The following is a 25,576-nucleotide window of genomic DNA, read 5'->3' as shown; positions in this document are numbered from 1 at the left end:
AAAACAGGAGACTCTAAAAATTGCGTCAGTATACTTAATCAGTCTTAGAGTATTTATATTTTCTTTTCCAGTAGTCGATAATAATTTCCAGGGAATACAGTGATTTTCAAAAACCACTTATTTAACACATGGGGGGCTTATTTCATCAGAAAGAACGGTAGTTAGGTTAAAAGTTTTCAACCTAAGTTTAGTTTTCACATCTGGACATTAATAATTGTCTTTTTCTTTAACCATGGTACATATTCTTTTTTGTTAACCTAGTTTAGTGTTTCAGCACACACACTGAGTGAAAACATTACCATCTTTTACAGAGCTTCTCAAGTTTACCTTCTTTTCCATCATACAGTCCTTACTCTTTTTTAAGGGACAGATAGGTAAAGGAAAAAAAAAAAAAAACCTTAAAAAAATTGTTTTGGTTTTAATACTAGTAAAAATAAAATCCAAAATCTAACCGAAGGAAGTCACAACAAGCATTCTATAATATAAACAGACAGTATCCACATAGTTTATTTCTCACAGTTCTTCTGACAAATGAACATTATTCAAGAACATACTGTATACACAGATAAGAAGAAACATACAAAATGTTTTAAATGAGGCACAACAAAATCCAGCAGTATAAAAGAATGCATGTGAACTCTTGCTCACTGCACAGACTAAATTTAATCACTTGTTTAAATAGTAATAAAAATACAATCTTTTATGGATCTTGTGCAGACTACAAAAGAGGGAAATTATTATCATATATATGATTTTTCTATTAGGCAGTTTTCTTCTATGAGTTGCACTGACAACTCCAAATACAGAGGCAGAAGGCTGTGTATTTTAAAGGAATTAATGTTGTGAATTAGAGACTTTACACGGTTACTACCACTGGCACTTTTCACCATAGTTTGTACACATCACATGATCATCTTATATAACATTACATTTAAAAAATATATCTGAGTGACAATTTTATAACATTCACACACCATGAGTTGGTTAAGGAAGCAATGCCACAGTTGCCTCCTGTAGTGCTTCACTGTTGGTAATAAGGACAGTTCATTGTGGTTAAAAGAAATTAGACATCAATATGGTTAAGCAGCTCCAATTTACTAAAGGCCATCAGCGGCCACCACTGGGACAGTGAGTTCTTTTAAAGTGTATATATCCTAGAAGCAAACACCATCATTGGTTAAAACTTTGTCTAAGGAAGTCAGTTTCTCTGCTGGAAACTATTTTCACAAAACTGAAAGCTACTAAACTGTTTTAATATAAATACTTTGTCTTCTCATTAGCATATTTATGACCAAGTTCTTTGAAACCTTTGGAATTTACTCTCTCTTTAATATGTGCTCTCATTTCCATCTCACCCATTTAAGATCACCACCTAAAAGGCTTTAAGGTGGTGGTGCGAATTTCACCAGGGAAACCCTTTTGCTCACCAGGAATGTTCAGCTGCTGAACAGTGATCTAGAGCCACAACGGTGCAGAGCTGTTGACGAGAACACTCAGGAAGCTGTCATGCTGTGAGTGTCATTTCAGGGAAAGTAGAGAATCTTTCCAAACTGTGCACATAATTCACAATGATACCATTGCTATGTGTTGAAGAGGACTAGTATATGATGTTCTCTTCCATGTCATCTGTTTGCTGGAAAGTAGTTTGGGTCAAGGTAATTATAACTGGTGCCCTGGGACACACAGTAGTCTCTGTCTAAGAATGTCTCTGACCTATAAACAGGTTCTAGTTGGTGATCTTCCTTGTGAATATCTGTTTCATGAAGGCTGAAAAGAAACACACACACACACACACACACACACACACAAACACATCATTACATGGCATTGGATGCATTTTGGTCTAGATATTATCAAACTTCCTCACAGCTCTACCTGTTTAAATCCATTAATCTCTCAAAATCTCTAATGGAAAGTTACTTGAGATATGGTGTCCTTAAGGAAAATTTAATTGTCTAGAACAGCAAAGTTCAACCCATTAAATGTAGTGATTTTCTAAGCAGTTTAGAAATCAAACTCACTAGTGTCTGAGAAGCTCTTGTCAAAATTTAAGACTTACAATGAAAGATAACACTTACCAGTCTGAACAAGAATCACAGAAATCCAAAGACATTTCTGGAGGACAATCCTGGCAGTGCCACCGAACACCCTGGATAGGTTCTATGCCACAGTTATCACACTATTAAAGATTCAGAGAGAAAAAGTATTACACTATATTGTTCTCAAGCTTTCTTTTTTCCTGCTGGGCAACACATAATGTGCACATAGACATTCTCTCCTCTCTCCCCATGCACCAGATAGTGGGATAACACAAAAAATGGTTATAAGTTAGGCACAATTTCTAGCAAACTAGCTGAAACTCTATCCATTCAAGATTTAGCTACAATACAGACGGGTGAGAGGAACATCATAATATGCTTTATTTTTAAAAATCTTAAGTAAATCATCTGCAAACTTGGGCATTTGATTATTAGTAGCTATTGACTTGAAAGGTACCTCAGACCAGTGTACAATGACTGGGATTGAGAACCACTGACTTAATACCATAGTTAAAACTATCCAAATATGTTACAGAACTATTTAAAACAGGCTACCACAGCTAACATAAACCCAAGTGAACACAAAATCCTCTCTGAACTTTCATCTTACTGAGTTACTTTCCAAAGCCTTGAAGGCTCCTAATAACCAATGCCCACCATGAAGAAAAGGCAAATTTAGCTCTTTCTCAGTGTTGTGGCAGTGTGGTAGCCCTCGGTGTGTTCTGCGCAATCTTGGAAATCAAAGTAAATCTCATTTCTAGTTTCTTTGATCATCAGGCCAACTAGAGTGGCTGACAGACTGGCAAACAAGCCACAGCTGGGTCTTACAACAAAATTATGAGAAGTGGAGAGAGTTTCTTCCTGGAAAGACACAGCTGTCAATTAGGAAAATCTCTAAATGGAGAAGCAGGACCACTGAAAGATCTAGAAAAGAAAATCATTTAATATATTCTGGCTAATAGCCACTCCAGAGGATCAGAGGTATAAGAATTTTGTTTTAAATTTATTAAGTCACAGCACACATCAGTATTTTTATGTATACCACTACCAGCAAATCTGTAGTTCATGGTCTCAATTTTACTTCCTCCAATCCCACCAAGTATAGCCAGTTCTAATGTCTAAGGTGTTCTCAAACCTGTCAATCTCTCTATTTCTACAGCCACCAGTCAAGTTCAGGACACTCTCATCTTTTGTCTAAATTAATGAAGAGAATCTCCAACTAGTCTCCCTGCCCTCAGCCTTGCTTTCTTCCTATCCATTCTCCATACTAATGCCAGAATGATCTTTTTCCCCCTTCACTTAATTTTTTTTCAATTACATAAAAAATATACATGAACAAATTATTCTTTAAAGAATTTAACAATACTGTAGTCAGAGATTAAGAGTTATCCACTCTAAACCCACTGCCTTCCTAAGGGTTGTATTGTTTAAGAAAATAGAATGATCTTTCCAAAATGCAAATTTCATGTTACTCTGCTTAAAATCCTTCAAAGTTTTTCCAACATTTTAGAAGAGTTTAAACTCCTTAGCAAAATTTCCAAGGCAACTAAATAGCCTCTCACTACTCTCCAGTATGCACGCTAGTCACACTCAACTAATTCACTCATTTAACTTCTCTAAATCACTTATGAGATGAAAACAGAATAGGGAAGGATGTGAGTCCATCTTATTTACTGCTGAATCCCTAGCACTTAGCAAAGTGCCTGGAACATAAATGGATATTTCAAAATTTTGTGGCATGAATAAATGTATTTCTACTAGCCCCTCAAAAAACAGCAGAGATAACTGAATCTGAAAGGGGAAAAGAAATTTCTGATCCATGAACAACAGCAACAACAAAAGAAATAGCTCTATGGATGAATGGACAAAGAAAGTGTGTTCTCTCTATACACACACACACACACACACACACACACACACACACACACACAGGAATATTATTCAGCCATAAAACCGAAAGAAATCCTGCCATTTGTGACAACATGGATGAAACCTAAGGACATTACGCTAAGTGAAATATATCAGACACAGAAGGACAAATACTATATGATCTCGCTTAAATGTAGAATCCAAAAAAGTTAAATTCACAGAAGCAAAGAATTAGAATGGAGGTTGCTGAGGGTTGCCAGGGGCTGGGGGGGTGGGGGGGGCAGGTAGTGGTGGGCGTGGCGTCATTGGTCAAAGGGTACAAACTTTCAGTTATAAGATGAATAAGTTCTGGAGGTCTAATGTACAACACGGTAATTATAGTTAATAATACTGCATTGCATACTTGAAATCTGCGGAGAGAGCAGATGTTAAGTGTTCTTATCTCAAAAAAAAATAAAAGATAACTGCGAGGTGAATTTTTTTATATCTTAAATTTTTTGTATACCTTAAGTATGTACAGTTTTTATTTGTCAGTTATATCTCAGTAAATTTGGGGTGGGGGAATAGCTAGAAAAACCTCTCATCTCATATAATTACCTCAAAGTATACCTGTATATTTTTCTTCTCTATCTCTACTGAATCATAAATCTCTTGACACCAGTAACTGCGGCACACTACTTTGTATAAATGAACAGGACAAGAGCTAAACTTACTTTTATCTGTGTGCTTGAAAGTCGTGAAGCTTAAAGCTCCGAAAACCACCTTAAATATATCCTATCACCCTTTCAAAAATTAAATGAATAGAAAAATTAAGTAGAATTTACCTTGAAGCCCACATGTTGCACAAATCCACTTTCAGCTTGCATTTGCTGAAGTTTCTGTTTTTTTAACTTTTTAAACTGTAATAGTTCCTTATATTCAGGTAAATTCCTATACATAATAGGAATACTTTCTTCATCCTATTGAAAAAAACAAAACACAAAACTGTTAGTTTCATAATTAAAATGAACTAGTATCAGAAATACTGATAAAGAATATTTTTCTATTCACAAGGTATTTTTCACATTTAAGAGACCCTTGGGCTTCCCTGGTGGCGCCAGTGGTTGAGAGTCCGCCTGCCGATGCAGGGGACACGGGTTCGTGCCCCGGTCTGGGAAGGGCCCGTGAGCCATGGCCGCTGGGCCTGCGCGTCCGGAGCCTGTGCTCTGCAACGGGAGAGGCCAAAGAGACCCTCAACCTTTTAGGGCTCATAGAAAATCAGCGCTGCTATCAGCAATATTTTAGACTAATACTTCTGGAGGGCTTCTTTTTTTTTTTTTTTTTGCGGTACGCGAGCCTCTCACTGTTGTGGCCTCTCCCTTTGCGGAGCACAGGCTCCAGAATCACAGGCCCAGCGGCCATGGCTCACAGGCCCAGCCGCTCCGCGGCATGTGGGATCTTCCAGAACCAGGGCACAAACCCGTGTCCCCTGCATTGGCAGGCGGACTCTCAACCACTGCGCCACCAGGGAAGCCCTGGAGGGATTCTTAATGCAATAGTAATACTGAACTGTAGTAGGCATCTTCATAATGCAAGTACCAGGGGAACAAGGCATGACTCCCACCTCTGTCATACACTAACGTAGCTTCAACCCCATCCCAAAAAGTTCATGGCGACTTGGAAGACTCCTTGTAATCTACTTCTTCCTGATCTGCAGGAAGCTCCTCTTCTCCAATCTAACAGATTTTTAAGCTTCCTCAGGTAAATATGACATTTTCTTAACAACAAGCAAACTAATCTCTGCTGTTTTCTGCTCAGTACTCCCAATGATCAAGACAGTACATTCCTCTTACTCAAATGGATAAACTTAAGTTACAAAGAATATTATTTACAATAAAGAAATGAACAGTAAAAGCTATATGAATTTGAAGTTGACAGATGAATCACTAACTGCTTCCTATTTTCCCAATTTATTTGTGCTCTGCCACCCAGGATCCATTTCTTCCCTTTGCTCCCTCATGACTGATCCCATGGTCACTGATTTCCACAACCCTCCTAAAAGCATCCCCAATTCATTAATCCCATGTTCCATCAATTCTCAATCCTGGACCAGACAACCCCTGCACCTCCCGTTCCTCCTGTTCTCCATGTTAGGTATTCTTAACTACTATATTTATATTATATCAAGGAAACTGATGTTTATAGAAATTATAACATATGCCCAAGCTTACATAGTTAATTAGTTGCAGAGTCAAGTGATTTGAACCCAGATTTGTCCATATAACTAACCCCTTACACATCTAGCAGCCCAAGGCCTAAATCTAAGTGTTATCCTTAATTTTATACTGTCATATCTAATACAACATAATTCTGTCACTATTTAATACTACCTAAAATCTCTCTCAAATCAGTCCTCTATAGTATCCACTCCCTCCTCGGTCTCACTGTTGCTAAAAATGGCTTCCTCGCTATCTACAGTGTCAAGTCCAAAGTCCTCAGCTGGATAATGATTCTTTACAATCTCACACTTCACCTACCGTATCTCCCACTATCTTTCATCCATTTCAAATTCTTGTCAACTAAAGATGTTAAATTATAGCTACTGCCTTCCTATGTTACCCCTGAGAAAGACAACATAAATAATGTAATAAATATGTAATACCAATAAATATGATGTAACCCAAATAATTAAATAATGTATTATAATAAAATGTATTAAATTTAGATATTTTAGGCAAATACAAAGAATACAAACTCTGCTAAATTTTTTAATTTGCATTTTAAGTCTAAGGGTATTATTAAATTTGGTCAACAAGATTAAGTTAGATATATGTATACATATAGCTGATTCACTCTGTTATACAGCAGAAATGAACACAACATTGTTAAGCAATTATACTCCAATAAAGATGTTAAAAAAAAAAGTTAAATCGCCTCACACCCACTAAGATGGCTACTATCAAAATTAAAAAATAGTAATAATAATAAGTGCTGGCAAGGATGTAGAGAAATTGAAACTTTTGTACACTGTTGATGAGAATATAAAATGCTGTAGCCATTATGGAAAACAGTTCTGTGGTTCCTCAAAAAATGAAACAGAATTACCATATGATCCAGCAATTCCACTTCTGGGTATATACCCAAAAGAATTTGAGAGCAGAGACTCCAACAGATATTTGTACACCTGTGTTCACAGCAGCATTAGTCACAACAGCCAAAAGGTGGAAGCAACCCAAGTGTCCACTGACAGAAGAATGCATAAATAAAATGTGGTATGCACACTCAATGGAATATTATTTGGCCGTAAAAAGTGGAAATTGTGACACATGTTACATGATGGATGAACCTTGATGACATTATGCTAAGTGATATAAGCCAGTCACAAAAGGACAAAAACTGTATGATTCTACCTATATGAGGTACCCAGAGTAGTCAAATTCAAAGAGACAGAAAGTAGAATGGTAGTTGCCAGGAGCTAGAACAAGGAGGGAACAGGGAGATGTTTACTGGATGCAGAGTTTCAGTTTTGCAAGACATAAAGAGTTCTGGAGATTCGTTGCAAAATAACGTAAATGTACTTTAACACCACTGAACTGTACACTCAAAATTGGCTGAGATGGTAAATTTTCTGTTATGGGTATTCGGCACAATTAAAAATTAAAATTCCATACTATTCAGCCATCAAAAGAAAAAAGATAAAATCTTGCCATCTGTGGCAACAAGGATGGACTTTGAGGGAATTGATGCAAAGTGAAATAAGTCAGAGGAGAAAGACAAATACCGAGATTTCACTCTTATGTTGAATATTAAAAAAACATTAAATAAATAAACAAACAAATTAAAACAAAAACACACACAGGTACAGAGAACAGACTGGTGTTCTTTCCACAGAGGGCAAGAGTGGTAGGGGGAGGGAGAAATGGGTAGGGGGGGTCAAATGTATGGTGATGGATAGAAACTAGATTTTTTGGTGATGAGCACACTGTAGTGCATATATATTAGTTGAATTACAATGCTGTACACATGAAACATATAATGTTATAAACCAATGTTACTTTAAAATGAACAAAAAAAACAAATAAATATTTTTAAAATGCTCACCCATAAACAGATTTCCTAGTTACAATCATTTTAAATTTACTTAAAGGAGAAATACTATGACCAATTTCAAGGGGGTCTAAATGGTATACAGATTGTCTCTCTAGCTACTGCTTTTCTGAAAAGAGAAACTGAAATCTATAAATTTTACACTAGAGGATTCATAAATATACATTTAAATAGCTATTTTAAAGTAATCAGAATGATGTGGACTGGTGCTCATTTAAAAACAAATAAATAAAGTCAACCAAACAAAAGCTAAATCAAATTCAACCACCTATACTATATTTTGCCAATTTTCTCAAAATGTACTTCTTTTAAGCATCCCATCATCACCCCTCACCTAGCTAAGTTTTATTCATCCTTCAATGGCCAACTTGACTATCACTTCCTTGGGTCTTCCACTTAAACTCTCAATCTGAATTAAGTACCTCTAAAATAATTACAATGACACCTACTTTTGAAGCATTTTTAAAATTTTGTAATTTATTGATGTGATTACACATTTATCTCCTCCCACAAAACTAAGATTTATGAGAACCCCAAGATTATAGATATTTTATTCATAACTATGGAGGTGACCTCTAGCAGAGCCTGTTACATATTAAGTGTAAATAAACATTTCTCAAATGAGTAATTCTAATAGTCACAAAATACAAAATTACACACAAATGCCATATCTTAAGACACAGCAGAATCTAGCTGTTTTTCAAAAAGACAAGTTTAAAATGAAAAAATAAAATTTAAGAATACAGTCATTTTACAGTAGTTTCATACCAAAGTATACAATCAGTGTTTGATTAATCTACAAACAGAACAAAGGAGACTTATTTCTATCTGCTGACTTTTCATTAAAATCTCCTTTTCCAGTTACCATATATAATCAAAGTATTAAGAAAGATATAAGGCAATCTTCATGTCCTTTAAGCAAGGAATCAGAATCATGTTACTTATTGAGGAAGAATTTTAGCATAGTAAAATAAAAAATATTAACAGCAATAAAAAGGAATCTCTGAATGTAAAGTAAAATGAAATGAATTAACCTAAATTAGCATCCAATTGATGACAACACAGAGAGGAATTAGTCCAAGAGGATTTAAAAAGTATAATCTGACTTTATTTCTGTAGTTGGGTATATCCTAAGGCAAAAACAGTGCTACCCGGGGCTTCCCTGGTGGCGCAATGGTTGAGAGTCCACCTGCCGATGCAGGGGACATGGGTTCGTGCCCTGGTCTGGGAAGATCCCACATGCCGCAGAACGGCTGGGCCCGTGAGCCATGGCCGCTGAGCCTGCACGTCCGGAGCCTGTGCTCTGCAAAAACAGTGCTACCCAAAAAACCTGTCTTCAGGATCATATTGATGATGGTAGTGTTAGTATTATTAAATTCTGAGACTACTGTGGGCAGTGTGAGACAAAGTAAGCATTATGTTGATGTCACTGATAAGTGAAATTTTCAGCATGGGAGAAAAATGATATTAAAGATCAATATGGGTTAAGTAAAATTCCCACAGTCCTTAAGTTGAATTTGAAATAAAATGATGAAATTTATGATGTCTTTTAATTTTAACAAATATATAACATATTTCTCAGCTCTGTCCACTATACAGGCTTAGATACAATGATCAATCCAGTAGCAAGTAATATCCTGTAACAGGATAGAGCCTCCAAATACCATTTCTCAATAAAAGAAAGCAGAACTGACTCCAGGTCTGAAGCAGGAAATATATAAGATGAGCCTGGAATTTCCTTGTCCTACCAGACAGTAAGAAAGCTATAAAAGATTACTAGAGTCTTGTCAAAAGAACTCAAAATCCAGCTTGAATAGGTTACAACCAACCAATGGGCCAATCTGTACACTAATAAAGACAATATCAATGCACTGAAACACATTAAATATATTTTAAGTCCAACAATTCATAAGAATACAAAAATTTTAAAACCTCATGAGTCAATCTGGAGGATATCAGAGAACAAACTCATTATTTTAAAAACAAGAAAATAAAGGGAAGAATCAAGCAGTTATGCTGCGTTTTCTGTATGTAACTTAGGATAATCAAATAGTTGATGGGGGGGTTACTTTGTGAATATTCTATCAAATAAATGAAGAAAGAATTTTCCTATTTTGTAACATCTAATGAGTTAATGGATCTAAGCAACAATGTATGCTATGTCAAACTGATAAAAGTATACATGAAGCAGTCCTGCCCACCCTAACAAAAAAACAAATAAACCTGAATCTGATCAGTTATCTAGACCTATCAATTTATAGGAGATTCAGGGAACAGAGGACACCAAGGAGACACAAACAACAAAATCCACACTGAGGTAAATTCTACAAGACAAATAACCCAGTTTTTCAACAAAACAAATGTGAGAGGAGAAAAAAGAAGAGAGAGAAAAGGGCGGTGGCGGGGGAGGCACTACTGCAATTTATGATTGGGGAAATGTGAACTGACTGTATATCTGGATTATATAAAGAAATACCTTTTAATAAACATGATAACGATATTTTGTAATGTCTGGAACTTGCTCCAAAATAATCCCAGACAGAAAGTTGGGTGGGTAGGAAGTATAGAGGAAAATAAGATTGCCACAAACTGATAATTGTTAAAGTTGAATAATGGGTGCACATGGGTTTATTTTTGTACATGCTTGAAAGTTTCTTCATAAAAAACATTTTTAAAGCCCATTGTAAAACAAGTTTGACTAGTTAATTAAAAGAAAAGAAAGCAACATTCTCTGAAGAATAGGAATAATTAGGAAATCCTGGTGCTCCCATTCTGTATCCTAATCTGTATAATACATAGATAAAGATAGATAGATAGACAGATAGACAGATATAAATATAGTATAAATAGATAACTTACTGATGCCTCCTCCATAGCAGTGTTCATGTGGCTACGAAAACAGGATCGGTCATCATCTTCATCCATATACACTGGTGGTTCATGGGAAGTCATGAAAGTGGAAGGTTTAAAGAGATGCTTATTAAGGGGGTGCTGTCGTCTGCTTGTTGAAGACTAAGTGAGAAAACAAATTTTTAATTGGGATAGTGGACAATCATTAAAAGAATCAAAAATATAAATGCTACTTCCTGCAAGTCAGCCTAATCAGAAGGACTGCACCTCTACCCTTCAGCATACTCTTACGTGGTTGCTTTTTCTATTTTATCTGGATTTTAAAAAAGACAACAAGCCTTAAATAAAAACAAACCAAACCAACAAACAGAAATGTAGGCAGAATACCTACGTGGAGTATAATGGACCATATGCTCATTATGTAGCTTATATTTGTAACCCCAACATTTATTACACTCTTGGCATTCACATGCTGAGCTCCTCTTAAGGTCATCTTACAGATGATCAAGGAGGATGAAGTTAGCCAAAGCCAGATATAAAACTATCAAGTAAAAAGAAAATTTCCCCAACACGATGAATGTCTGAAAATAGTATCTAACACTGATTGACTGCTTACTCTTTGTCAATGTCACTTAGCCCTCAAAACATTCCTGTAAAGTAGTTATTATCACTTCTAATTTAAAGGTGAAAAAATGGAGGCACGAGGAGGTTAACTTTCTTGTTCAAGGTACTGCAGCTAGGCAGTGGTAGAATCAAGATTATAAACTAGGCCTCTGTGGAGCCAAAGGGCCTCCCTTTGAACCACTATGCAGACTTCCTCTCTTCACTAACAGCACCGCCACAAAGACTAACCTCAGCCACATAGAGAACCATCATTTCATTTCAAAATTCAAACTCTAACCATGTCAGGACTTCCCTGGTGGCACAGTGGTTAAGAATCCACCTGCCAATGCAGGTGACACGGGCTCGAGCCCTGGTCCGGGAAGATCCCACATGCCGCGGAGCAACTAAGCCCGTGCGCCACAACTACTGAGCCTGCTCTCTAGAGCCCATGAGCCACAACTACTGAACCCGCATACCACAACTGCTGAAAGCCCACACTCCTAGAGCCTGTGCTCCGCAAGAAGAGAAGACACCGCAATAAGAAGCCCGCGCACAACAACAAAGAGTAGCCCCCGCTCACCGCAACTAGAGAAAGCCTGTGCGCAGCAGCAAAGACCCAACACAGCCAAAAATAAATAAATTAATTAATTAATTTAATTTATTTAAATCAAAACAAAACAAAAAAACTCTAACCATGTCTATGACTGGGCTAGATCTCTGCAGTCAAAATGTCTGTTAACTTAAAATTCAGTGCACCCAAAGAAGGGAACACATTTAGGTTTCTTTAGTATTCCTTTTGTTATCATCGTCTAGTCTTAGTGGTAAAAACATAAGGTGCACAATACATCTAAAGATAACCTAGAAATCACGAAAATTAAAGCTGTTAAGTTAAATGGTGGTTATCAAAGTTCCAACATTCTGAAGTTATAGGATGAACTCTACATATCTAAATAGATAATACTATATTTGGGGAGAAAAAAATCCAAAATATTTAAAACATCTGACAAATTAAAACAAGCTTCCATAGCTTGGTGAAAAGAATAAAAACAAAATTTTTAAAACATGGAGTTATATAGACAATACTCTTAATGTAAAACAGTTAGCTTCACTAAGGAAGGGTAACAGCATTAGATCGGCTCCTAGCTTCTCTTTAGGTGAACGGTGGCAGTTGCAGGGGAGTAGAAGTACCCAGATGATTTACCAAGGAAATGAAAGAAGGCCAATGATGTGCTTTATTTTTTTTCAATTAAAGCAAAAAATTGGCTATAATTCTATGCAGTGTTCTATGTAGGAGAGGGACAGTAGCTTTTTCACTGTACAGAGCAGCAGAGAACAGTGGAAAAGGCTTAGGTGCAGAATCAGAAGATCAATGATTCCCAGACTTACCAGCTATGTGACTAGATAATTTACTCAATGTACTTAGTTTTCTCATCTATAAAAAGGTTGTAGAACAGTACCTAACCCAGAGCATTCAACAGTAAGAACAAAAGCTATCTATTAATATTATCATGAGTAAAGTGAAGGTAATACTACCTACACTTTTAGAATTATAGTGAGGATTAAATATCTTAATAAACATTTCTAACCTTGGATTTATATAGTATATGTATAAAACAGAAATTGATTATATTTATTAAAGAATCAAACATCCTAAAAACTTTAACATCACAAAGGCCTTTTTGACATGCATACAATCTAATATATTTCAAATAGCACTCATTCACATAAACTAACCTACTCCTAAGAAAATAATGAATAATCGTCATTGAAACTCACTGAGTAGCAATAATGGAATCCTACCATATATAAGAAAATGTTTAGAGTGAGTCAAATTCAAAAAATAAAATAACCCTGTTCTGATAAATATATAAACTTTTACACAAGAACTCTGACTTTGATGAATTTAATCTGAGATCTAAGGTTTATTTTTACCTATTTTCTTTTTACCTTTTTGGAGTATATATATAAGTTTGGTGTTCTGCCTGGGACTGGAATGCCAGCTTTAGTTAGTTTTATGAAATACTTCTGCACTCGGCTGGCAACCTAAGGAAACATGACAAGCCTTTTAACGTAATAAATGACAAGACATGCAGTACCAGAATAGTTTTTTAAAATAGTTTTTAAAACATACATGTGTGTCTTAATGAATAGTAACAACTTAAAATCTACCATAAATCTAGAAATAATTTTAAATTGCCACGAAAGACACTTATGTTTTAAAATAGAGACAAAAAAATTGTTAAAATAAATTAAATCTGTTTGATTCCAAAGCTAAACACATTTTCAACTTGTAGACAAAGAGGGAAGAGATATGGGAACATATATATATGTATAACTGACTCACTCTGTTATAAAGCAGAAACTAACACACCATTGTAAAGCAATTATACCCCAATAAAGATGTTAAAAAAAAAAAAAAAAAAAATTGTTAAAATAAATTAAATCTGTTTGATTCCAAAGCTAAACACATTTTCAACTTGTGAACACAAGTGCTTGTAGCATAAAAACACATCTATTAATATCAATGAGAATGTGAAGGAGAAAACTGACAGATATTTTTTTAGAAAGACAATCAGGGAATACTGACTAAGGCACTATCACAAATCTATTAGCACAGTCTAACCAAAAAGCACAAACTGGTGCACTCATTATACATTCAAGAGACACCAAGTCCATTACTTTTTTATTTTTAAGTAATGATCCAAAGCAGAATTATCTCAGAGTTGTTTCTAAAATCAACAGAAAAATACACAATGTTGTTTTTTAAAACTCCACATACTATGGCACTGTGTAGCTAAATATGAAGGGGCAGGTCTACTGATTTTAGCTTCACTATCTTTCATTTAAAAAACCATCAAAAACATGCCAACAATATGGGGCTATCTCCTCAATTACCTGCTTTGCTGTCCTATTGCCCAGTTCATCTGCTATCTTCTGCCAGCGTCGAGATTCTACTTCTTCAGGAGGGTATTTCAAGAGTAGTTGTTCAAGCTTTTTCTAAGCCAAACCAAAGACCAAATTTAAGAAAGTTTAATACTGAGTTTCTAAATAAATACATTCACCTTTCATCTTGAACTATAATACTCCCTCCCCAACTTTGGGGGTTAGGTCAACTAGAAATTCTCATGATAGGAAAAATTTCTAGTAAGGAATTTAAGACTTCACAAGAAAAATAAGATTAGAAAATAAACCTATGAAAGACCTTATAAAGATTTTCTATGCACTTCAGTAAAAAAAGGAAAGCACCCCCAACAAAGAAAATAATTAATTAATACGTTACATATTTTAGTGATTTCCACTGACCACTTTATCTTGCTAGACTATGTTTAGGCTTGCCACTATGGATCTGACAAAACTATGTAAATTCATTTGGATTTAGACAGAATACTAAAATAGATCTTTTCCTCCTTTGTGTGGTCCTTCATTCAAATATTTAATTTTAATATTCTGACCTATCTCCTAAATTCTCCCATAGTCCTAAGGATGCAAAATAGTCCAAAAATTGGTAATAAAAGTTTGCTGAAGCCTTTTATAAACTGATAAACTCATTATAGCTGTGGGGCTAATCCTCACATGAGATAGAGATGTGTCTCAAACCTCAACCACAAACAATCCTAGCTATATGCCAAAATGTAAGAGAACACTCTGACCTTGGCTTTGCCAGCTCCCCTCCAAACAAAAACAAGAATTCACTTTGAAGCACAGCTTTACTTGGCTCCAGGTTTTTCTGTCTCACAAAGCTGCATTACAAAAACTTTACTCCATCTGTTTCAATATCTTTTTCAATCCCCTTCCCAAAACCCAGGTTCCTTATTTAAAAATTATCCCCAAAATGGAATTCATATATTCTCAGAATGCAAAATTCTTGAAGTATGCAAAAAGGTATACAGAAACAAGTTTAAATATTTTAAATTCATGGTTAAGAGGGATTACATACAACAATATACACTTTACTCATAATACTGGCTCTAATTTTAACTGCTTTTTTTTTTAAACCTACACAATTTAGAAATATCTATTACCTGTTCTTCAACAGTCCACAACTGGTTAAAGGTTTCAGGTTTGGTATCATCACACAGGCGTCCTCGTATCATCTGCATATAAAACAAGGTTTTTGTCAGAGAGAAAAATCAAAGACTACCCTTTGATATAGCCAAATAACACACAAACTGTGAAATTTTTAATTAATTTCAAAATATGTGAGTAAATTTATTTTTTAATGTGTATATAATTTATTGCTTACAAAATGTTTTCATGTTCTTTTATTTCATTTGGTTTTATACTCCTAGCAATCTTGAGATATAGGTGACAGCAACTTCATTTTAAAGAAAAAGAAATGTTACTTTTTCTTTTTTTTAAAATAATCATTGTTATATTGCTTATATTTTGTTTGCATTACCTTTCTTTGGTAGATTGCGAATCATCTGAAAACCAAAGAATTCAAATATTTTTAACAAATCCATTTTCCAATTAGTGTCTTGTACCTCAGAAGAGTATTTTCATCCCAATCTTTTAAATAAAGCATCACATCCACCCTCACAAAGAAATATGAAGGAAACAAAGCATGAATACACACCAGGTGCATCTTTCTCCTTTATTATCTATTTATTCTTTACTTTTGAAATATGAACAGTTTTATTTCTAGCCTAAGGATGTGGGGAAGCACCTTGAAGAGATCATATGTACTGATTGTTTAGGGCAGTTTTAGAAATAATAATGTACCATATATATTCTTTGCTAACAATGAGGAAATTATACGTGGAATTTTTTCCATTATAATATTTTTAATGCGCTAGTCTTTTTATTTAAGTAATAATAAAGTAATATCCTAAACGTATGTCTTGCTCATAAAATGGAGCCTAATATCAATTTTACTAAAATGTACATATTTTTAACTAGTTACACAGCTCAACATACCACTATCTTTATGGCTATTGTTTATTTTAAAGAAATGTTACTTTTTCATTCTGAACCCACATGTTTATTGAAGTTCATCTAACTAACAGCAGCAAGGCCAGGTTACAACCAGCAAATCCTAGTTACATTCCACTACACACAAAGAGCTCTTATTTTTAGAATAAATACTGTATTACGTGTCAGGCACTGAACTGGGCATGTTACATGTACTACTCATTATATTCCTCACAACAACTCTACAACATAGGATGATATTAATCACATTTTATATAAGAGGAAACTGCAGCTTGGAGACTTTAATATAGATGACATCTGAAGTTCCACAGCTAGTAAGTGGTGGAATTATGATTTCAACCCAGCTTTTTCTTAACTTCAAAGTTCATGTTCTCACTGTACCTTCAAGTGAAAGACCGCTTAAATTTTAAGAATACAAACCAGCAAAATGTTAAAATGTTTTGTCTACAATTCAGATTTTCCTGCTCTAACACTTTATCCTGCTTACCTGAGGACGACTGTTTGAGCCTTCTGGACCATCACTCAAAGGCAACATAGAGTATGAAAGGGACTCTCCATCCTTCCTAGAATCTAAAGGACTTTTTGGTCTAGCAGGTAAACCTACTAAAAAGAAAACCACATATAGGATTATTAAAGCAAGACTTTGTCAGGTAGTTCTCTAATTAAATTCGTATCATATAATTTCTTACCTTTATCAAAAACTAGCTTAACTCTCCTAGTATGCCTTTTGCGATTTTTAAATTCTCTTTCAAAGTTCCCAAGGCTATTGGTATATTGGTCCCATACAATCTCGGGCAATTGAACAACTCTCTGTGGATATGGAAGCCCTATATCAGCCTGGTGGGGAAAAAAAATGAAAGTGACAAACTAAGTTTAATTCAAGAAATTATCAACTACAACCAAATTTTCAGATGACTCCAAATCTAAATAATCATCAACTGAGCATTTCTATTTACTTTTTGAATCCAACAGCCAATGAAGTTAATACAGTCTAAACATTAAATGGTAGAAATGATAGCCAAGTAAAGGAAAATGAACTTAACAAAACATAAGCACTATTTTTAGAGGTCTAAAGCTGAACTATATAAACATACTGTACTTTATCACTAACACACTTTAAACAGAAATAGCAAAGAAAGATTTTTATCTCTAAGAACAGCACATGAAATGTGTTTGACTGAAATATAATAGATATGACTTGACACAAAGAATTCATTTTTAATGGACCCATGTGTTCCTGACTTATCCATAAAACTATTATTTTCACACTACATAACTCAGCACGTGTACAAAAAAACATCACATTTTGAGAATCAAAACTACATCTTTAGTTTACTTGGAATTCAATTACTTTGCCAACCACCTTAGAGAAGTTATTAGTTATCATAATTACTAAAACCAGGTCATTATGATCAATCTTTTTTTTTTTTTTTTTTTTTTTTTTTGTGGTACGCGGGTCTCTCACTGTTGTGGCCTCTCCTGTTGCAGAGCACAGGCTCCGGACGCGCAGGCTCAGCGGCCATGGCTCACGGGCCTAGCCGCTCCGCGGCATGTGGGATCTTCCCGGACCGGGGCACAAACCTGTGTTCCCTGCATCAGCAGGCAAACTCTCAACCACTGGGCCATCAGGGAAGCCCATGATCAATCTTTTGATAGGGATTTGGGTTTCATGGGTGGGTGTATTTGTCAGAACTCATATATGGTAAAATTGGGATTTCTGAATTTCATTTTATGTAAATTTCACCTGAAAAAGTTTTTTAAAAAAATTTTAGTTAACGATATGCATTCTGAAGTGTTTTGGTGTTAAGTGTGCATGTCTGCAACTCTGGAATGCATCAAATGCATTCCATCTTGAAATAAGATAGAATGGTGGATGGAAGAATTGCATAAACATACAATCAACCAAATGTAATAAAATGTTAATGGTAGAATCTGGGGGTGGATGTGTGTGCTAACTATACAGTCCTTTCCACTTTTCTGTCTACTTAACATTTTTCAAAATAAAACGTTGAGAACAAAATCAGGTCATAAATTATGAAATTGGCAAGCAAAATCCACTTTGTGACACAGAATTCTTAATTTTTATTTTGCTTGTGACATATTATATTAGCACCATCATCATAATAGCCCATATTAGTCTAAGGTTCAACTTTAGAAAAATTAGAACAGAGTGTCTTTTAAAATAATGATGGTAGTAATATCAAAGAAAGCTAACAAGCCGTAAAGGTTCCCTGCATTCTATATACCAATATATAATCCAAGTTTCCTTAATTTCAATTAGGAGTTTTTAGATGTCCACCAAAACAAAGAGATCACATGTCAACAACTTAACTACTCTGGTAAACCTAAAGAAAATAGACAATTTAAGCATACATGAGTTAACACAGAAAAACTGAAAACTCAAACTTCTAAATTAAATCCAGGAGAAAATTTTCTTTCCAAGGAACATAAGTCTTTCATGATTACCAAAGTATCTGGGATTTAATACACATTTGTACACTTTTGAAAAAATTCTTAAGATAGTCAATATCACATCTCTGTTTCTGAGATAAAGTGAAAAGAAATTCAGTTCTAAACTAAACACAGAAATGGAAAACCAGCAAATAACCAACCACATATGTATCTAGTAAATGTGCATAACTGCAACTTTCTGCCCACCCAAGAACATGAATAAAATGCGATTAAGGTTAAAACACCATCTGTTTTAGTTGAATCAATGATAAGTAAACACTGTAAGTACTGTATCTTTTTGCACCAGCAAATTGTTTCATGACAGCAGTGCAGAATCAATAAACACCTAAGTGGGCCCTCTATAACACAAAGGGTACAATAGGGTTCTAAAAACTCTAGAAGGTTTAACAAATCAATATATAGATGCTACGTCTATTATGATATTCAGTGTTCTGAAAGCAGAGAAAGGAATGCTTGCCAGGTAAATAACATAACTAGAAAAATCCAAATCCAAACAATAATCATCTAAATAAAATGAAGTCCCCAGGGCTGTTCTCGCAACACCTGGTAGACCACTTCTGTGACTCATTAAAAACTAGTAACTAATAACTAAATTTGTCATACTGAACAGGCTAAATTTTTGTGTTGTTTAAGGTGAAAAAGAGGACTCTTTTTCGTAGTTTTTCAGTTTTAATCTTTTCAGACAATGCTGATTAATATTTGCCTCTCAAATTTACTGAATAATTAGTGGGCCCCTAATTCAAGACACATGCTATGGCATAAATGCACATCTAGATTATCTCCATGTTTACACACTAAGAAAGTTATAAAAATTTGAATCACTTTCAAATGGTTAACTGCTTAAATATGAAAGTTATGTTTTAAGGAAAAAATAAAATTATAAGGAATTTTACCCTAAAATAAAAGAACATTTCAAAATTAAGTAAAATTTATATACCTCATTCTCATAGACTTGGCAACCATAACCTTAAAGACATTTAAAATATAGTTTTTGTTTCTATCACCACTGTTTTCTATCTCACTACGTTCAGAGTTAGAAAAGTAACTCTAAACTAAGCAGTAAATAAATACTAAAGTATTTTTTCTTTTAGCTTCAACAATCTTGAAGTACTGAAAGCAAAACAGGGAAAATATTTTTAAGATGGGGAAGGAAGAAAGTAACAGAAAAAGACTGTGAAAATGGCTAGGAACAGGACATCAAGTTTCTATACACACATCCAATTAAAGCTCCTAGCTATCTTCATTGAGGTATATTTTATTGTGTGTTTGGTGGGGGTGAAGGAAGGCAGTATTCTGCCTTCAGTAATATGGTTAATTACAGAAGGGGAAAAAAATTAAACATTTAAAAAGTATATAATCATGTAAAAAGAATAAACCGAGTTATTACCAAATACATCTCAATAAATCTTAAAAATTGCTCAATATATACCTTCTTCTGGAGTTTTTCCACAAATCCAATGGGATTTTTTAGTGCTTCTCTCTGATGTCTGCCTAAGCTTTCAAGGTCCTGGACTGCTTGAGAACGTTGAGCCTCGAGTACAGCAATCGTCTGTAACAGTCTCTGATAACTACAGAGACAAAAAAAAAAAAGCCCTCACTAAAATTTTCTAGTTACAACAATAAATAAAAAGTGAGTTCAAGCCGTGATCTACTATTAAGTCACACAGTCTTTGTAAAGTTACCTGAAAGAGTTTTAGTAAAAACATATTACTGGGAATAAATGAGGTCTTCCTGAGTTACGAAGTACCTAGTCAGAAAATAGCAGTTAGAGAAAGCAAAGCCTTATTCTCCCATCTAAAGTTCTTAATTTTTGAACCGGAACAAGTACAGAAAGTAAGAAAGCAAGCATCTTGACTTTCCAGCAATCCAAGTCATTAAGAAACAGCTAAATTAAAAAGAAATTTTTTTTTTTAAATCGTAAGATTTTTAGCACCAGGAGGGATCACCAGATTCAGTCCCTCTGTTGTACTCTGTTGGAATAAGAAATCTGAGGCAAATTTTCTTGACCAGAGTTACAAGAAACTGTCACATAATTCAGACATGATCTTAGTTGGCATGGTTCTCATTTGCTCTTTCTGTTATACCTTCATTCTAGAGGAAGTTTACTTCCCTGTCAATTCTTAAGTATTAAACATTTTTACAGAAGAAAGGACTCGATATTTCTTACTTCCCTGCCTATAACAGTCTATTTAGCACAGCTAACATAGAATTCTACCCACACAAACCTACTATCTGTTCATATTCTCCTCCCCCCAACCCCAGTTCAAATTGTCCTGCCTCTCTAATGTCTAATTTCACATATCAATACACATAAGGAAACACGTTAGCACAAAACCCCTGAATACTCGAATGCATTTTGCAAAAAGAACCAAGAACAAATCACTCCAAGTTCACTTCAAAATAAGTCACTAGGTCTTTAAAATATTAGTGAAGCACAATTTTTCTTTATGGCTTTGAATAAATTTCATTGTTTCCCAACAGACTATAAACTCCATAATGGCAAACACATCTGAAAAGCCCAGTTTTGTTTATTCAGTGTGCAGCACACTTCCCAACATATAGATGCTCAGTAAATATTCTTTGAATGAACAAATGGACAGATGTTCTGTGCAATCAAAAGTACACTGAAACTTTTAAGTCTGGAAGTTAGCAAACAAGCAGAAATTTCAATGGTAAAACAATGCAATTTTGATGTTCACAGCCATGGCGTAACTGCAACATGACATTCTCTATTAGAACACCGTTTCAGTCCCCTGCCTAAAACATATTCTTATTCTCAAGTCCCTTGTTAACTAATCCCTGATGAGATGTTTAATAATCAAGGTAAAAACTCCTAACACTGAAGGGTAAGGCTTCTCTCAAGCTAGAGATACTTCATTCAAAAGTTAGAACTGAATTGGAAACCAAGGGCTGTACTAAGTTACTCCTGGATCAGTTACAGAGGTTAAGCCTAAACTCACCTTCACTCTGCCTCTGTTTGCTTTGAGGTGTATGACGTGTACAAACCTTGACCATGCTGGTGTTTTCTTACCAGGCAGGCTCACCCACGCTCAATCTTAGGGTGATTGTACTGAGTCAGGTAGAACCTAACCTCTCTATAATACTCTTAATTGCCATACTTCACCTTCAGAATGCCTACCCCATGTAGCTGAATAAACAAAGACTTATCATGGTGTCTCTGTGATGATCAACCCCTGCTTTAAATAGGAGGACACACTTCTGTATCATCAATATGAAAATGATTATGAGTCTATTAAACTGTCAGCAAACTACTGTAAGCAAGTAACAGTTAATGAGGCACAAGTAAGAACAGAGTTATAGGAAAAAACAAGCAGAGGCTTGAAAAAATTGCTACAGTCAGTCACTGCCACTGGGAAGAAAGGCCTCTATTTGAAGTCAGTAAATTATAACAATTTTTACTGTATGTAAATTATTCCACGATGATTCTGACTTTAAAAAATAATTCCAACAGAGATTACAAAGAAAGTATAACTCTTCACTCCCTATTTTGCTTCTCTTCAATCAAGATTAAATGATTAGCAAATTGAAAGACCTAATATATACATTGGTAAAGACTTAAAAGTCCAGAATAAGTGAAAAGACTGTAAGAAGATAGTGAATTTAAGTCTTCTAGGCCAGCTAATTTGAATAATTTCCTAGAGTATTCAGAGATTTTACCAATAAGATTATCATACATATCCCTAAGCAGAGATGGAGGAAATAAAAAACTGGCATGACATCTAAAAAACAGTATAATACAGACAAATCTAATTTCAATCCTACCCATCCACTCACTTCACCTCTAAAAGCAAACCACTGGAATCTGACCCAGGCATCAATCGAGGCAAGATTCATCTGTTCATTAATTTAGGCACTACCCGTAAAAGCTTCAGTAATTATCAAAGTAAGTCAGGAACAGAGCTTAGGTATAATAGAGGATCTACCACTACACCAGAGAGGGAGTAAAGGAACTGGATGGGAATGAATGGGACAGGACTGCCATGTTGTAGGGGATGGAGGATGGGCATGTGAGGGTCCATCATACCATTCTGTCCACTTTTTTGTATGCTTGAAGTTCTCCACAATGAGTTAAAAAGAAAACTCCAATTTAAGTTCAAATTAACCGGTGATGTGGCCACTGTACTCTTCCTGGGCTAATCGGATCATACTCGCTACTGTATTCAGCTCTGCTTTGAGAGACAAACAGGTTCATGACCACACAAGATGGATGGGAGACTATGTAATATGAAATAACAGTGTCAAACATTTACTGAATGTGTACTATATATATTATACAATGTGCAATTAGTCAATTCTCATAATCAACTTACAAGAGAGGTACTATTACCCTTATTTCATAGATAAGTAAACCAAGGCACAGATCATGCCAGGCATTTGTTCCACAATGTGATGTGAGGAATAATTAGCCAAGAAATGGGAACCTGCAATAAAATATTATTTCAATCTTTATGTAACATGCAGTTATGCAGAAAATAGACTTGTTTTATAATGTACAAAGGGGCAAACTAGAAACAAATTGTGATAAGGCACAATATGAAGAAAAACCTTTTCTCAGTCAAAACCAGTAAAAGATGGTAGGACAGCGCCCAATCACCATAGATGTTCACAGAGATATTTAAAGGAAATTAAAGCATTAAAAAATCCTGAAGGGCTTCCCTGGTGGTGCTGTGGTTGAGAGTCCGCCTGCCGATGCAGGGAACACGGGTTCGTGCCCCGGTTCTGGAAGATCCCGCGTGCCGCGGAGCGGCTGGGCCCGTGAGCCATGGCCGCTGAGCCTGCGCATCCGGAGCCTGTGCTCCGCAACGGGAGAGGCCACAACAGTGAGAGGCCCGCGTGTAGCAAAAAAAAAAAAAAATCCTGAAACTCTTTTACTCCAGTAAAACATGCTGCTTTCAATTCTGCTATTCACTGAATCAAGTAAGAGGATGGAAAGACTGGGGGAAAAAAAAAGTATACGCTTTTACATGAATGCAAGTAGAGTACAGCTTCCCCACATGGACAACTTTGTATTAAATCTATCAAAATTATTTTTTATCTATTTCTAAAGCTGAATCCAATGCAAAGAACAGCAAGCTTAGCTGTGGCAGATAACTGTTAATTTTATTTCTGTTTCATGTCTTCAACATAAAAAGAATTTTAGCTTGTATACTGAGGAATCACATTTGACTAAAATAGAAATACTCTTCAAATCTACATCTAAGTTACTTTCACTACCTTTCACTCTCCAAGCCTTCCTGAATTCTTTACTCACTTCTGTGAATTTTAAAACATTTACATGAAAGAGTATATTTGTAAAAATACTGATGTCTGAAAGAGGATACCAAGAATTAACAATCTAGAAGTTTAATTGTATTTTCCAATTTCTAGGCAGTGATATTACACACACTATGAGACAGTGAGAGAGAGAGAGATAGAGGAGAAAGATTTTATTTCCAAGCAAGCCAGAATCTTTTTCAAGGAGTCAGATTTCAATTCTTTGTGGAAGGTTACATGGCATTTGTAATTTTAAAAAACTAATGGGGAAACTATTTATTTATTTATTTTTGGCTGCATTGGGTCTTCATTGCTGCACAGGGGCTTTCTCTAGTTGCAGCAAGCAGGGGCTACTCTTCATTGTGGTGTGTGGGCTTCTCTTGTTGTGGAGCATTGGCTCTAGGCACATGGGCTTCAGTAGTTGTGGCACACAGGCTCAGCAGTTGTGGCTCGCGGGCTCTAGAGTGCTGGCTCAGTAGTTGTGGTGCACGGGCTTTGTTGCTCTGCAGCATGTGGGATCTTCCCAGACCAGAGCTCGAACCCGTATCCCCTGCACTGGCAGGTGGATTCTTAACCACTGTGCCACCATGGAAGTCCCTGGGGAAACATTTTAAAAAATCTAAACTGAGGGTTATTCTGCCCCTAAAATTGGCTTGATTATTCAGTCATTAAATAGTGTCACTAAAGACCCCACCATCACCAAAAAAAAAAAAGGAAATGAAAAAAAAAAGAAAGCTATTCTAGATCAGGAGTCTACAACTTATGGTCCACCTGTTTTTTTAAAATAAAGTTTTATTGGAACATACCTATTTGTTTACACAATGTCTATAGCTGTTTTCTAGCTACAATGACAGAGTGGAGTAGCTGTAAAATGGAGTTGATCCCCAAAGCCTAAAATATTACTATCTGCGCCTTTAGGGAAAAGTCTGTAAGGCCCTGCTCTGGATCAAAAGATACAGAGACATGACAACCAAATGTAATGCATAATCTGAGATTAGCACCCACAGCAGGAAATCGGACATTTGGGTGTATAGATGGAAAATTTTTAATATATTGCTGTTTGTATCGGTGCCAAACTGGTGTAATAAGGTAGTTAAGGTTATGTAGGAGAACGTCCTTGTTTTTAGGAGACATATACTAACATATACGGGTGATAAATCTACAACAAACTTTAAAACAGCTTAGCAGGCACTCCCCTGGTGGTCCAGTGTCTGCGCTCCCAATGCAGGGGGCCTGGGTTCGATCCCTGGTCAGGGAACTAGATCCCACATGCCACAACTAAGATTTTGTGTGTCACAACTAAAAGATTCCGCATGCCGCAATGAAGATCCCACGGGCCTCAACTAAGACCTGGCATAGCCAAATTAACTAACTAATTAATTAATTAAAAACCGGCTTAGCAAAAAGAAAAGTTTTATAGTATATGAAGTGGGAACGAAGATGAGGGGGAA

At 35.5% G+C, this 25,576-nt stretch overlaps 1 protein-coding gene across 2 annotated transcripts in view; it reads right to left on the bottom strand.

The window, feature by feature from the left end:
• Positions 1-478: 478 nt before the first annotated feature.
• ZZZ3 (zinc finger ZZ-type containing 3) overlaps positions 479-25,576 on the bottom strand; it is a 102,066-nt gene continuing 76,968 nt past the window's right edge. Inside the window, exons 5-14 of one of the 2 annotated variants that reach the window (XM_007458719.1) lie at positions 20,281-20,419; positions 17,069-17,216; positions 16,867-16,979; positions 15,470-15,541; positions 14,343-14,444; positions 13,395-13,490; positions 10,854-11,006; positions 4,733-4,867; positions 2,079-2,179; positions 479-1,767 (exon numbers count right to left, since the gene is read on the bottom strand). In XM_007458719.1, coding sequence (XP_007458781.1) covers positions 1,623-1,767; positions 2,079-2,179; positions 4,733-4,867; positions 10,854-11,006; positions 13,395-13,490; positions 14,343-14,444; positions 15,470-15,541; positions 16,867-16,979; positions 17,069-17,216; positions 20,281-20,419 — 1,204 coding nt within the window. In that variant the 3' untranslated portion in view covers positions 479-1,622. Of the gene's footprint in view, positions 1,768-2,078; positions 2,180-4,732; positions 4,868-10,853; positions 11,007-13,394; positions 13,491-14,342; positions 14,445-15,469; positions 15,542-16,866; positions 16,983-17,068; positions 17,217-20,280; positions 20,420-25,576 lie in introns of both variants that reach the window. The other variant, XM_007458718.1, reaches the window with a different exon arrangement.

Source organism: Lipotes vexillifer, unplaced genomic scaffold (genome assembly GCF_000442215.2).
Source record: "Lipotes vexillifer unplaced genomic scaffold, Lipotes_vexillifer_v1.1 scaffold419, whole genome shotgun sequence".
In the NCBI taxonomy this organism is placed as follows: Eukaryota; Metazoa; Chordata; class Mammalia; order Artiodactyla; family Lipotidae; genus Lipotes; species Lipotes vexillifer.
The sequence above is the reverse complement of the archived record's forward strand: the minus strand, read 5'-3'. Positions and strand labels throughout refer to the sequence as shown.